The sequence below is a fragment of the Vigna radiata genome, unplaced genomic scaffold (genome assembly GCF_000741045.1).
Source record: "Vigna radiata var. radiata cultivar VC1973A unplaced genomic scaffold, Vradiata_ver6 scaffold_282, whole genome shotgun sequence".
Classification (NCBI taxonomy): Eukaryota; Viridiplantae; Streptophyta; class Magnoliopsida; order Fabales; family Fabaceae; genus Vigna; species Vigna radiata.
The window spans coordinates 373,380-386,980 of record NW_014542222.1 but is presented as its reverse complement, the minus strand read 5'-3'; the positions used below and the strand labels follow the sequence as shown (position 1 = coordinate 386,980).

At 37.2% G+C, this 13,601-nt stretch overlaps 2 protein-coding genes across 2 annotated transcripts; one reads left to right on the top strand and one right to left on the bottom strand.

Moving 5' to 3' along the window:
* Positions 1–2,950: 2,950 nt before the first annotated feature.
* LOC106779490 (EPIDERMAL PATTERNING FACTOR-like protein 9) lies at positions 2,951–4,195 on the bottom strand. Its single transcript, XM_022776588.1, is given in 5 exon segments — positions 2,951–3,308; positions 3,397–3,458; positions 3,810–3,890; positions 3,893–3,944; positions 3,946–4,195. Coding segments are annotated over 5 exon segments (513 nt in total). The 5' UTR covers positions 4,081–4,195; the 3' UTR covers positions 2,951–3,125.
* Positions 4,196–11,906: 7,711 nt separating this feature from the next.
* LOC106779486 (rhodocoxin) lies at positions 11,907–12,676 on the top strand. Its single transcript, XM_014667599.2, has one exon. The coding sequence runs from the start codon at positions 11,978–11,980 to the stop codon at positions 12,452–12,454; it is 477 nt and encodes a 158-aa protein (XP_014523085.1). The 5' UTR covers positions 11,907–11,977; the 3' UTR covers positions 12,455–12,676.
* Positions 12,677–13,601: the final 925 nt, after the last annotated feature.

The following is a 13,601-nucleotide window of genomic DNA, read 5'->3' as shown; positions in this document are numbered from 1 at the left end:
TCGTGAGTGCTCTTATTCTTTTCTTGGATCATTATGCCCTTTCTTAGGAATGTTTTTTCTTTTGTAAAATTACAACTATGTTTATCTTTTAGCGAAAAGCATATACTTACATGCAGAGTAAACATATAAAATGTAGTGTCCATCATTTTAAGACATATACTTAAACAATCTTCTTCAGAAAAAAGTTTAAAAAATATAAAACGTAAAATAAAATGAAAATCAAAAACAAAAATTCTGACCTTCACATGTAGAAGTTTCTTGGTTTTCCATGGATTCCATTGAGGTCAATTTCAGCATATGCAAAGCAATACAAAAGACAAAGAAAGTGTCTACGTTGTTTTATTAATTTCCTCCTTTGCATGGTCCATGCGCTATGATAGATGGCCATGCTTTGCTACAGGTACGTAGTTTCTTGAAAGATGGCACCAACAAGGTTGAACTTGTCCACTTTAACCACGACACGTTTATGCACCATCATGCATCATGTTCTTTTTGTTTTCCTGTGAGGAGGGCACAACCCTCACCTCATTGCCACGTGCATCACTGCATAAGATCGTCAAGACCATATCCAACTAAATTTCTATAGAATTAGTGTTTTCTTGGCCTATGACACTACTAAGTATACATCTGCATGTTTCAAGGTGAACCACAATTTGAAAGCATACTCGGTCGATAAGAAACTTATGCTACTAAGCCAGTCATTCACATAAATTGATGAATCACCATTTTCCATTCCTTTTGGATTGTCCCTAGCATATTACATCATAACCAGCATTCTCATCCTCGTGATCGAAATAGAGACAAAGAAAAGAGCCAAAATTTTAACATTTCCTTCTTCTATCAGGTGTAAATAATAGGAGGTATCTTGTCCTTGGCTGTGTCTTCAAGTGACACATAACAATCTCACCATTATTCTACTTCTGTGTGACAAGACACCATGTGAGGTTTTATAAGTGTAGCTGGCATAACATTTCACCGACCGTGTACAAGGAAATTTTATTCTGCACGCCGATGATTTCCACATTCAGATGCTGATGATAAGGACCCCTTATCCCATTCTATCAGCTAATTCATTGTTCATTTCCTTCTCTCAGTTAGCATTCACATTGTGTTTTCTTATATAGCTATAAACATCAGAATGTTGCACTTAAACTTGATATAAATTAACTGTTTTCTTAAAAAGTAAGTCTTGTGGGTTCTATATATGCACTATGTTGTGTAGTCTCATGTTTTTGTTTTCCTTTTTTAGATTACACCAAACATGTAACAAATTACTTATTGCGTTCCGTCGTATTCTGCATAAGTAACAGTTGTAACAAAGTTCTTGAGATTTGACATAGAAAAAGGCCATATCATTTATGGTAAGCTTAAAATATATGAAAAGATTATAAATTATGGGTGTTATTTGCACAATTTGTTTAAGCATATCTGCAATAAGCAAAAGGCGTGTGTATCTATATCAGGAATGTGCAGTGAAATGATTAGATTGAATACACTGATTATGAAGATTGTGAAAGTACTTGTGATTCTGTGTAACTAACTGCTAAGATGAAGCCAAGCACATGACAACATATTACGTGCGCAGGGGCTAGCTTGCTTTACGCAGTATATGGGACCTCCCTGCGTATATGCATGTTCAGTTCTTTTGAAATTTAGTTTTGCCACTTTGTGAAATTGAATAGAGTTCAAACAAATTACCCATGTGAGTTCTTGGTCGCTTATGCTTAATATTTGGGACCACTTTCATGTGCCAACTTGCAGCGATGGCTCATCTTCAGAATCTCAAATTCGCTACACATACTCACTTTGTGGTCAACAAATTTTCGCTAAAATGGTTCTTAACAAACTATATATGCTTCTTCTTGTTACGTAGCCATTTCCTTCAGCATTTTAAGTCTCCTAGCTGTGACAAGATTACTCAGGAAACTAAATGGCGTGGCATAAATAAGCTTAGAAAAGGCTTCACTATAATAATTTATCTGACCATGTTGTCCCAGTGGCAATGCCTGATAACCAAACAATCTTTATTATAGTTTCAAACTTGACCTTTCAGTTTTGATAACATGGTTCTTACATAACCATGCTAGTGTGCTTGTTCCATGTCAGAACAGCAAACAAATAGTTATCTTTTTTTATCAGTTACAACTAGTTACTTTTCCTTGGATGTTTGGTTTCTTGTAATCATGTTAAGATAGAAAAACAAAATTATTGGTTTAGTTGCACATTAAATATTTGATTTTATTAAGATTCATCCAGAAATGACATATAGATCAATAACGAATTAAGATTATTTTCAACTTAAAACTTTAAAACAATATAAATTTTCTTAATTATATGTTGTTTTTAACACATACTTAAATTTGAACACGTTTTCACAATTAATTTTGAAATTTGATTTCCATCAAAACTGAATTTTGAATTGAAACAATTTAGGTAGCTTTTGCATAATATAAAACGTTACACCCCAAGTTTTAGTTTCACTTTAAAAATTTCATTCGAACAAAAACTAATTTTGAAAATTGAAACAATTTTTGCTGTTGATAAAAAATTTACACCAAGTTTAACAGTTAACTTCCTTCTAAAGTAACATATTTAAACACAAATCAAATTTTTTCGAATTGAAACAATTTTATCTTTTGTCCAAAATAATAAAATCAATTGTATTAAGACTTATTCAAAGACACAACATAGATTATAACATGATTGCACTTAAAGTTTTTCTCCCTTCCCTCCAAAACGCAAATTCTGGCTGTGCACGCGTGAAATTAAATGGCATTCATTAAATGCTCAATAAGACAATTGAGACACGTCAACGATTCTAATATCTGTACCATGACTCTAGTTGAATAGTATTCAACTACAACAACAACAAAAAATCAGTTAAGACAGTACTTGGAACAAAAATGGCAGGTTAATATGGAGAATCATTCACAAGTCAAAACCAAGGGAACAGTAAAAACAGCAGAAGCTTCTCATTAGTAATGGAATGAAAACATGGAAAGAAGGATTGTGGAAGTAATGAGGAATTGAAGTTTGTCTTAGCAGTAACTTAGAGGAGATAAACTCATGTCTACTACAACTCAAGTTGCAGTGTGCTATAATTCAACATTATTGAACATGATATATCATCTATGACAAACACATCTGTAGTGGTATGGGCTATTAATTGGGTCATTTCCCTCTACTGGAACTTGCTCAGCTCTGCATTTATACTTACAACCTCTACACTCATTGTACGTACAAGTTGGTGTTGTGGATCCAATCATCAGTCTCCCAGAAATCCTCATTTTCCATGCCTCATTGCCATCCTAAGATTTCACATATTCAATGCAAGAATTTAGCTGCAAATGGAAAATCAACCAAGAAATTCAAAAGGGTAATCCATGTTTGGCTCACCTCCAAACTTGGCACTCTTTGGGGTTCAGAGGATTGAGGTAACAACTCTCCTGTTCTAATTCCTGAATCAGTAGTGACAAATTTAGGATACACCAAAAAGTACATTCTCTAGAAACTTGTGGCAATAAAGTTCATGAACATGAAGAAACTGTGTCAGCCTGGATTGGTTATTACTCTTCAAAGTTGAATACAAAACACGCAAGAATTAAAACATCAGTGAGAAAAGTGATTTTCTTTAAAATCCTGAGGAACTCTACATGAAGAAAACTATTAATAGAAGTACCACAGTCAGAAGAATCAAGATAAAAATATAGAGAATGTAGTAGAAAGCATGGTGAGAGGTAAAAAGCAGGTGAGTGAGTGAGTGATGAGAAATGAAAAATTGATGTAGAAGAGTGTGACATGACTATGACCTTGCGTGAATTTAGCTGCAAGAATTAAGGTGAAGAGTAGCAAGAGTACTTCAGGTAGTTTGGTGTCTCCCATTGTGGCCTTTTGGTGTTGTAATAATAACAATGAAGGGGATATGAGTGAAGATGGTGAATATATATATGAAGGGATAAATGAATGAGTTTGTGGAAAAAAGATAAAGATGGAGGGGAAGGAAAGAGATAACTGTGTTTGTGGTGAATTAATGACCATAAGAGATAGAGTGGCAAATTGTGCAGTGAGACAGAGGAGCATGATCAAGAGGTACAGAATGCTACCCACAGTGGCTAGCTAACTCATGGTGGAATTCTAGACCCAACCAGAATTACAAGAGTGCCCATATCCTAGTTAACCTGGCCATAGTAAGGACAGTGAAAGGTTTGACCTTTTGCCGAAGCAAAAGTGGTGTTTCCATGCAAAAAATCATTTGGAATGGCCATAGCAATGTAAAGACATGTCGACTACCCAACGTGCATCCAGGGTTCTCTGTTTTGGATGTGCCTTCAGATTCCAAAGAAAAGATCTTCAATAAATGTACAAAATCATATGGACGACAATTCTTTCTAACTTCACACTCTCATTTAATGTGGTCGATAGGGGTGTGTTGTGTGTGTAAGTTGACGTTGTCATGTTTTCAACATTAAAAATCAATGCTCAATTCTCAATAAACCAACACTCATTAAGTTCGCTTGAAATACTTGTGTTTTCTTAGGAAATGATGGTTCTGAATTTTTCTTGTTACATCATAATTTTGTGTACTGACTTTCAGAAATCTGAAGAAACTTCTTGGTTTTACTATAGTTACAGTAAAAGAGGTATAAGGAGGAGGCCAAGTACAATTTTTCACCTATCAGTTTTACAGGACAAAAGTATCAACTATTTCTCAGTCTCTTTTCACTGTGGACTACAGCTTCTTTTTCTAGGATCTTCGACGAAATTTCTGTCAAGAGAAGGTAGTAAAATCATTATCAATTGGAGCCATTTCCAAGTATGTGTTCTAAACAATGCACACATTTTCTTGTGGACTATTATCCACGTGTTTCTTAGCATCTTAGATTAAAATGCTCAACGTTGAGTTGTTGGCTTGTTGCACTGAGTTTTGGATGAGCAGGAAAACAGCGAATCTAAAGTCAAAACTACATTTTTTTTTTCTCTCCCTTGTCTTTTTTCTTAAAACATTATTACTTGATGAAACGGAAATTGGTATTTAGGGAAATTTCAAGTGAAATAATGCCGACCATGCTATCATTGCTGAATGAAACATACTCAAGAGAGATTTATAAAGCTTACGAAATTTATTGAACTCGTGAAATTGAAACGTGACATTTGTAACATCTTTGTTATTTATTTTAATAAAATACACGAAAAAAACAACTTATCTAAAGAATTTCTCTTATAAAAATGTCATAATTAATTTTATAAATAAACAATTTGAGCAACATGTTTATATATAAATATTTAATTAAGATGATAGTGAGCATAACTATGTGAGACCACTGCAAGTATCATTAAATCTAGTATTCGATTACATTTGACTTAATTTGCAAGATGTATCCTCTGTCATGTCGTAATCTTTATGTTATTATAAGGGATGTGTGTCACTATGGTCATTGTAAAACCAATTTTCTGAATAAAAGAGTAGAGTCTAGTAGTCTTTTCTTTTCTTAGTTACTTTTTCTTGACGGGAAAGGCTCAAAACAAATAACAACTTATTAAGGAGTAATAATGCAGCGGAAATTCAATCTTCCTTCTTGCGAGAATCTACGAGGAGCACCATACAAATAAAACAAAAATAGAATCCCAAACACAAAGAGACACCATCAATTTTTAACGTGGAAAACCCCTTAATGCAAGGATAAAAACCACGAGTCGTCCAGACCAAAGAAAAATCCACTATGATCAATAATAGGGTACAAAAGAGTCTCCAATAATAATACCAAAAGGTATTTTCAATAAGCCAAATTAACTAAGCACAAATGCTTACTAATGAGAACAAAGAAGATGAAAATTCTCCAAAATAGGGCTTCTGGTGCGGGACCGATTTCTCCCAATCTGGACCTTTGATTGACGATCCAAACGGTCAGAATGAAGAACCATATGTCTGGAACCTACGGTCCAAAACTCAGTTTGATCCAACGGTGAACGACTTCACAGAGACGAAAACACCAATGCAGGTTTAGGGTTATGCGGGAATGGCTTTCTCTCTTTCTTTTTCTCTCACTTGGCTTTTGTCTCTCTTCAAATTACTCTCTTGTGCTCTATTAATCTGACCCATCTCATTTTAACCTAATGAGACATAATGGACCATACTATTTGGGCCTATTCTCCACATAGGAAGGGAGCCCAATAACCCAACAAATCTCCCTCTCACGACTATGTGGAGATATTCGTCAAACCGGCGATCTCACAACAAACTTCAAACTTTCCTCTTGGCAATGCCTTGGTCATCATATCAGCACCATTATCATCTGTATGAACTTTAGCTAGTTCCAGCAATTTAGCATCCAAAACATCACGTATCCAATGATACCTCACATCAATATGTTTGGATTTAGAATGAAAAGTTGGATTCTTACCAAGATGAATAGCACTTTGACTGTCACAACACAACAAGTATTTATCTTGCACAAAACCAAGCTCCTGCAAGAATTTCTTCACCCATAACAATTCCTTGCATGCTTTAGTAAGTGCAATGAATTTTGTCCCAGTAGTAGACAACGCCACACACTTTTGCAACTTTGATTGCCAAGCCAAGGCTCCCCTGCAAACTGAATCAAATAGCCTGAAGTGGACTTTTTGGAATCAATGTCTCCAACCATATCTGAATCTGAGTAACCCACCAAAGTAGGCTTATCACCTCCAAAACAAAGCCTCAAACCACTAGTACCACGAAGATACCTCAAAATCCATTCCACAGCATTCCAATGCTCTTTACCTAGATTTGACAGAAATCTGTTAACTGTACCAACAGCATGTGCAATATCAGGCCTTGTACATACCATTGCATACATCAAACTACCCACTGCAGAAGCATATGGAGCTTTGCTCATAACTATCTTCTCAACTTTATTTGAAGGACTATGTTTAACACTCAACTTAAAATGAGTAGCAAGAGGAGTACTTACAACCTTAGCATTCTCCATTTGGAATCTTTGCAGCACCTTCTGAATGTAGTGCTCCTGTGATAGCCAAAGTTTCTTCTCTTTTCTATCACGAGTGATACTTATACCAAGAATCTTCTTAGTACCTCCCGTGTCTTTCATGGCAAATGACTCGCCCAGTTGCTTCTTCAACCTGTCAATTTTGGAAACATCTTTTCCAACAATAAGCATGTCATCAACATATAACAACAGTATAATGAAATCATTCTCAGAAAATTTCCTGACAAAAACACAATGGTCAGAAGTAGTCTTCTTGTAGCCTTGCTCACACATAACAAAATCAAACTTCTTATACCACTGCCTCGGAGCCTGCTTTAAACCATATAGGCTTTTTCGTAGCCTACACACATAGTCTTCCTTGCCTTTAACAAGAAAACCATCTGGTTGCTTCATGTAAATCTCTTCCTCTAAATCACCATGAAGGAAGGTTGTCTTAACATCCATCTGCTCAACCTCCAAATCAAGAGTAGTAGCTCAACTTAACACAGTTCGAATAGATGTCATCCTCACCACAGGTGAGAAAATCTCATTACAGTCAACACCCTTTCTTTGTCTAAAGCCTTTCACCATTAATCTGGCTTTATATCTGGTAGATGTAGAATTGCTCTCTTGCTTCACCCTGAAGATCCAAATGTTCTCTAAGGCTCTCTTACCCTTTGGCAACTTCACCAAGTCATAAGTGTGATTATCATGCAGATATTTCATCTCATCCTGCATTGCATCCAACCATTTTTGCTTTTCTTCACTTTCAACGGCCTCCTCATAACATTCAGGTTCTCCCTCATCAGTCAACATTACATACTCATCGGTAGAGTACTTCTTAGAAGGTTGTTTTGGCCTGTCAGATCTTCTGGGTGCAGGTAGATCAAGTACATCACCAAGACTCTCATCATGTTCCTCTTCATTAATATTATCAATAGGAACATTCAAGTTATCTCCAACCTATTGATTATCAATATCACCATGTTGTTCATCATCATGAACATCAATATCCAAATCATTAATAGACAATCGAATTGGATCAACATCAGCCACATTACCATCTTCCTTAGGAGTAGACTTCTCCACCTTATCAATATCTTCAATAGTTTGATCTACTATGAATTACACATCATGGCTTCTAACAACTTTCTTTTCAACGGGGTCATACAACTTGTAGCCAAATTCATCCTGACCAAAACCAATGAAGATGCATTGCCTTGTCTTCACATCCAAGTTGGATCTTTCATCCTTCGGAACATGAGCAAATGTTTTACAACCGAAGATACGCAAGTGATCATAAGTAACATTCTTGCCAAACCAAATCTTGTCTAGCACCTTAGAGTTCAAAGCAACTGTAGGACTTAGACTAATAACATGCACTGTTGTAAACAATGCCTCGCCCCAGAAATGCTTAGGCAATTTTGCTTCAGAAAGCATACACCTAACTCTTTCAATCAATGTCTTGCTCATCCTCTCCGCTAAACCATTCAGCTAAGGAGTTTTGGGAGGAGTCTTCTCATGTGCAATACCATACTGTCTACAGTAAGCATCAAATGGTCCACAATATTCACCACCATTTTCAGTACGAATGCGCTTCAGCTTCTTTCCTGACTGCCTCTCAACCAAAGCATGAAATTCTTTAAACTTGTCCAACACTTGGTCATTTCTCTGTAGTGCATAAACCCAAAGCTTCCTGGAACAATCATCAATAAAAGTAACAAAGTAAAGTGCACCACTAAAAGACTTTACCTTCAACAGGCCACAAACATCAGAATTCACCAGTTCAAGCAACTCTGACTTCCTGGAGGGAGGATGCTTCTTGAAGGATACTCTGGTTTGTTTACCAGCCATGTAGTGAGAACATTTCTCCAACTCTACATTCTTCAATCCTGAGAGAACATCCTTTTTAGCTAAGCAATTAAGTCCCTTTTCACTGATATGCCCAAGCCTTCTATGCCACAAAGATGACTCCATATACACGACATTCACACTATCTTTAGCAATCAAAGCTTTTGTCCAGTAAAGCTTAGAGTTTTTCTCCCCTTTAGCCACAATCAAGTTACCTTTGGTGAGTTTCCACTTTCCAGAACCAAAGTGGTTATCAAATCCACCATCATCAAGTACCTGCACAGAAATTAAGTTAAAGCGAACATCTGGAGCATGTTTAACTCCTCTAAGCAACAATTGCATCCCCATGTTGGTTTGCAAGTGAACATCACCAACACCAATAACCTTAGACACCCCATCATTACCCATCTTCAATACTCCAAAATCACCAGGTGTATAAGATATGAATAACTCCTTCCTAGATGTAACATGCAGTGTAGCACCACTATCAATTATCCACATGCTCTCATCAGATACAAAATTAATAGTGTCATAATCACGAAGACAAACAAGGTCACCACATGTAGTAGTAGTAACACGATCACCATCATAATTATCTTTTTCTCTCTACTTACCCTTTTTGTCTTTTCTCTCTTTCTTCCACAAAAAATATTTCTTCTTTATATGCCCTGTTTTGTGACAATAGTGACACTCCACATTCTTGTATCGAGATCTGGACTTGCTCCTGCTTTTATCTCTACCACTGTTTTGTTATTTCTTTTTGCTCCTCCCCCTATTCTCTGTAATAGGCACTTATGAATGAGATGAAGTGCCCTGCGTCTTCCTTCTCATCTCCTCATTAAGAGCACCACTCTTTGCCATTTGCAAAGAAATATCACCATTAGGGGTAGCACTTATCATGGAAACTCGAAATGTCTCCCACGAATCAGGTAAAGATTTTAATAGGAATAAGCCCAATAAATCATCATCAAATTTTATACCCACTTCTACTAATTGATCATAGCGTCCTTGAAATTCACTCAAGTGATTTGAAACAGGAGTTCCTTCCTTGTACTTCAACTCCACAAAATTTTTCAGCAAGTACAATTTATTAGTCCCTGACTTAGAGGCATACAAGGACTCAAGCTTATCCCATAGGGTTCTCGCATGTGTCTCATTAGCAACAAAATTATAGACATTGTCATCAACAAACTACCTGATAAATCCACATACTTGTTGATGTTCAAAATCCCATTCTTCATCTGACTTGGATTTTGGCTTATTGGAAGCAAAAAAAGGAAGATGCAAATTTTTCACAAATAGCAAGTCCTTCATCTTGCCTTTCCATAAGTGATAATTTTCTCCATTCAACGGAATCAATTTTGTATGTGCCTCCATCATTCATGCAAATTAAACAGTCCCTTAACCAAAGAGCTCTGATACCACTCTAATGGGGAAAGGGCCAAAACAAATAACAACTTATCAAGGAGTAATAATGCAGCGGAAATTCAATCCCCCTTCTTGCGAGAATCTACGAGGAGCACCAAACAAATAGAACAAAAATAGAATCCCAAACACAAAGAGACACCAACAATTTTTAATGTGGAAAACCCCTTAATGCAAGGATAAAAACCANGAGTCGTCCAGACCAAAGAAAAATCCACTATGATCAATAATAGGGTACAAAAGAGTCTCCAATAATAATACCAAAAGGTATTTTCAATAAGCCAAATTAACTAAGCACAAATGCTTACNAATGAGAACAAAGAAGATGAAAATTCTCCAAAATAGGGCTGCTGGTTCGGGACCGATTTCTCCCAATATAGACCTCCGATTGAAGATCCGAACGGTCAGAATGAAGAACCATATGTCTGGAACCTACTGTCCAAACATCAGCTCGATCCAACGGTGAACGACTTCACAGCGACGAAAACACCAGTGCAGGTTTAGGGTTATGCGGGAATGACTTTCTCTCTTTCTTTTTCTCTGACTTGGCTATTGTCTATCTTCAAATGACTCTCTTGTGCTTTACTAATCTGACCCATCTCATTTTAACCTAATGAGACATAATAGACCATACTATTTTGATCTATTCTCCACATAAGAAGGGAGCCCAATAATCCAACATTTCTTTCACGTCTTATATCAATTGGTGCTTTAATTGACCAAACAAAAAGTATGGAGAAAGCCCTCCAAACCATTCTAGAAAATTGACCTCCCTCGAAACTCAATTGGACAATATCAATGCCAAAATGAAGCTCGTTATGTCGCTTTACACATTGGCATGGATATCTATCACTACCCTATTGTCCAATTTCTCCACTCAACATAACCATCTTTAGACTCACCCAACATCCTTTTATCTATATCTATCGGCCTTCACGCCACTATTCCCAGTCATTAGGACTCGACTCCACTGTTCTCCCACCTGTTTCCACCATGTTTTAAAAAGTTTTCACCATAGTTACATCTACCATTCCCACTTGTTTCCACCACCCTTTAGACCATGTTTCGTGGGATTCCCGTTTAAATATGGTTGCTTTTTATATGAAAGGAGAAACTCTGGGTTGGTAAAAGTAGATGTATCATAATCACCAACGTGTGGATAGGGGTTCTTTCACTTGAGCATTAAAGTCAGAAAGATGGCAAAAGTGATTTTCAAAATGGTCATTTTACAGCTTGTAAAAGTGAATTTTAGGTTACTTATTCCAGAATATTTTGTTTTTTCTGAGATGGGATTTCCAGAATAGGATTTTCATAGTGAGATTTTTGAATCGTATAAAATGTATTCTAGATAAGTTTTTCAAAATCAAATTTCTGGAATAAACTTTCCATAACCTATATAATACCTTTCGGAAAGAAAGTTTTCAGAATAAGCCTTTTTCCACATAGCATTCTTTCTCTCTTCTTCCTTCGAAGCGGCAATGGTGCAACAGCGAAACGGTGGTGTAATGTAGTAAGAGAATGTATTTTAGTTATTTTCCATTAATATGGAGTGTAGTTAGTAATGATAAGAATGCAGTAAGAGCTTTAGATCGGTTGAATTGGGCCCATAAGGCAAAGGCCAGCCCAACATAAATTCATTCTGAGTCAACAGTGAGAGGCCCAGAACAACAAGCATCCCCATTCCCTTTCTTCCCTCCCCCGCTCCTGTGTTCCATTCTTCGATCCAAAAACCAACAATGGCAGTGGCGAATCTGCAGCGGCTGTCCTCTCAAGTGCAACGCCTACCCTCCCTTTCCTTCTTTTCGAAATCGCTAATCTCGCGCTCCACCGCCACCTCGTCCTCCTCGAAGAAGGTCTCGGACCGCATCGTGAGGCTCTCGGCGATAGACTTCGAGGGCAAGAAACACGAGGTAGTGGGCCTGGCGGGCCACACACTCCTGAAGGCCCTAATCAACACGGGCCTGATCGACCCGGATTCCCACCGCCTGGAAGAGATCGACGCCTGCTCCGCCCACTGCGAGGTCAACATCGCCCAAGAATGGCTCGACAAGCTTCCCCCTCGCTCCTACGACGAGGAATACGTCCTCGTTCGGAATTCCCGAGCCAGGGTCCTCAACAAACACTCCAGGCTCGGATGCCAGGTCCTCCTCGACCACAACCTCCAAGGTATGGTCGTTGCCCTTCCCGAACCTAAGCCCTGGGACACTTCCTAAGCCTCCTCCTTCCAAACTTCGCCCTTTTTTTTTTCTCCGTCCTTCTCAATAATGTAAGAACAGAGCCGAAAAGAACTCGTTGAACCAATTATTATTGTTATATTTTGAGTGTTTTATAGTGCCAGTAATTGGCATGTTATTGATTACTGTTTGCGATCGTGTGTTTTGTTATGATCATGATGAGTAGCATTGTTATGACATTAAGGTATTTGCTTTGGTTTCCCTTGTGACGTTGTTTTGATTTTTGGTTTCCCTTAACATTTCGATTCGGTAGAAAAATGAAAATGGGATTCTTAGAATTTTTCTTTCTCGAGAGAATTGTGGTTTCAGGGTTTTGTCTGTTTGCAAGGGATTGTGAGTGTGGTTGATCAAGCAAGTGTGTTGGGGACCTGTGAAATGGGAAGAGGGACAATATATAGTCCTATGTAGTCTTGTGTGGAAAACGAATTAACTCTAACCATGTGGAAATCATTGGTGCTACTTGCGAGAGAGAAGCAGTGCAACACACACACACATTTGAGAGTGTATTGAAATCCTAAGTGCAGTTAAGAGAAACATCCAAACAGGTTCTTAACATAAAATCTTTATTTCAAATTAATTTTGGAAGATTACATTGGAAATAGTGGAGACACTCATGTAGTGGCTAATGTATATTTGGTTTAGCTTATTTTGGAGTAATTATTTCTACAAATTTGTGTTGAAACAAGCACACCATAAGTCTTGACATAAACGTTTGATTATTACTTAAGAGTACGAATGAAGTGGCAGGTCAGATACAAAAGGCCCTTAATTATGGGGAGCAACCTCAAGGTAGCCATTTTTGGTTAATTAGATAGATAGTTTGTTATTTTAAGTGCAATGATTGATGAATGCGCTATTTATAATCCTTTTAATGGAATATTGAAAGTAGTTTTGCTGTAAAGGTTTGAACTTTGAATGTTTAGTAGATTCAGGACAGTGAAACTATGATACAGGAACCTAATGATGATGCTGTGCAAGTGCTTTTACGGTTAATTAATGATATGAGAGGGTCTCACCCAAATGTGGACTAATATAGTGTTCTTTAAGCTACTTGAAAGAAGGAGTTGGATTCTTGATTTTAATGCTGCAGTTGTCACTTTTGAAAATACATGTTCCCTCTCAGGTA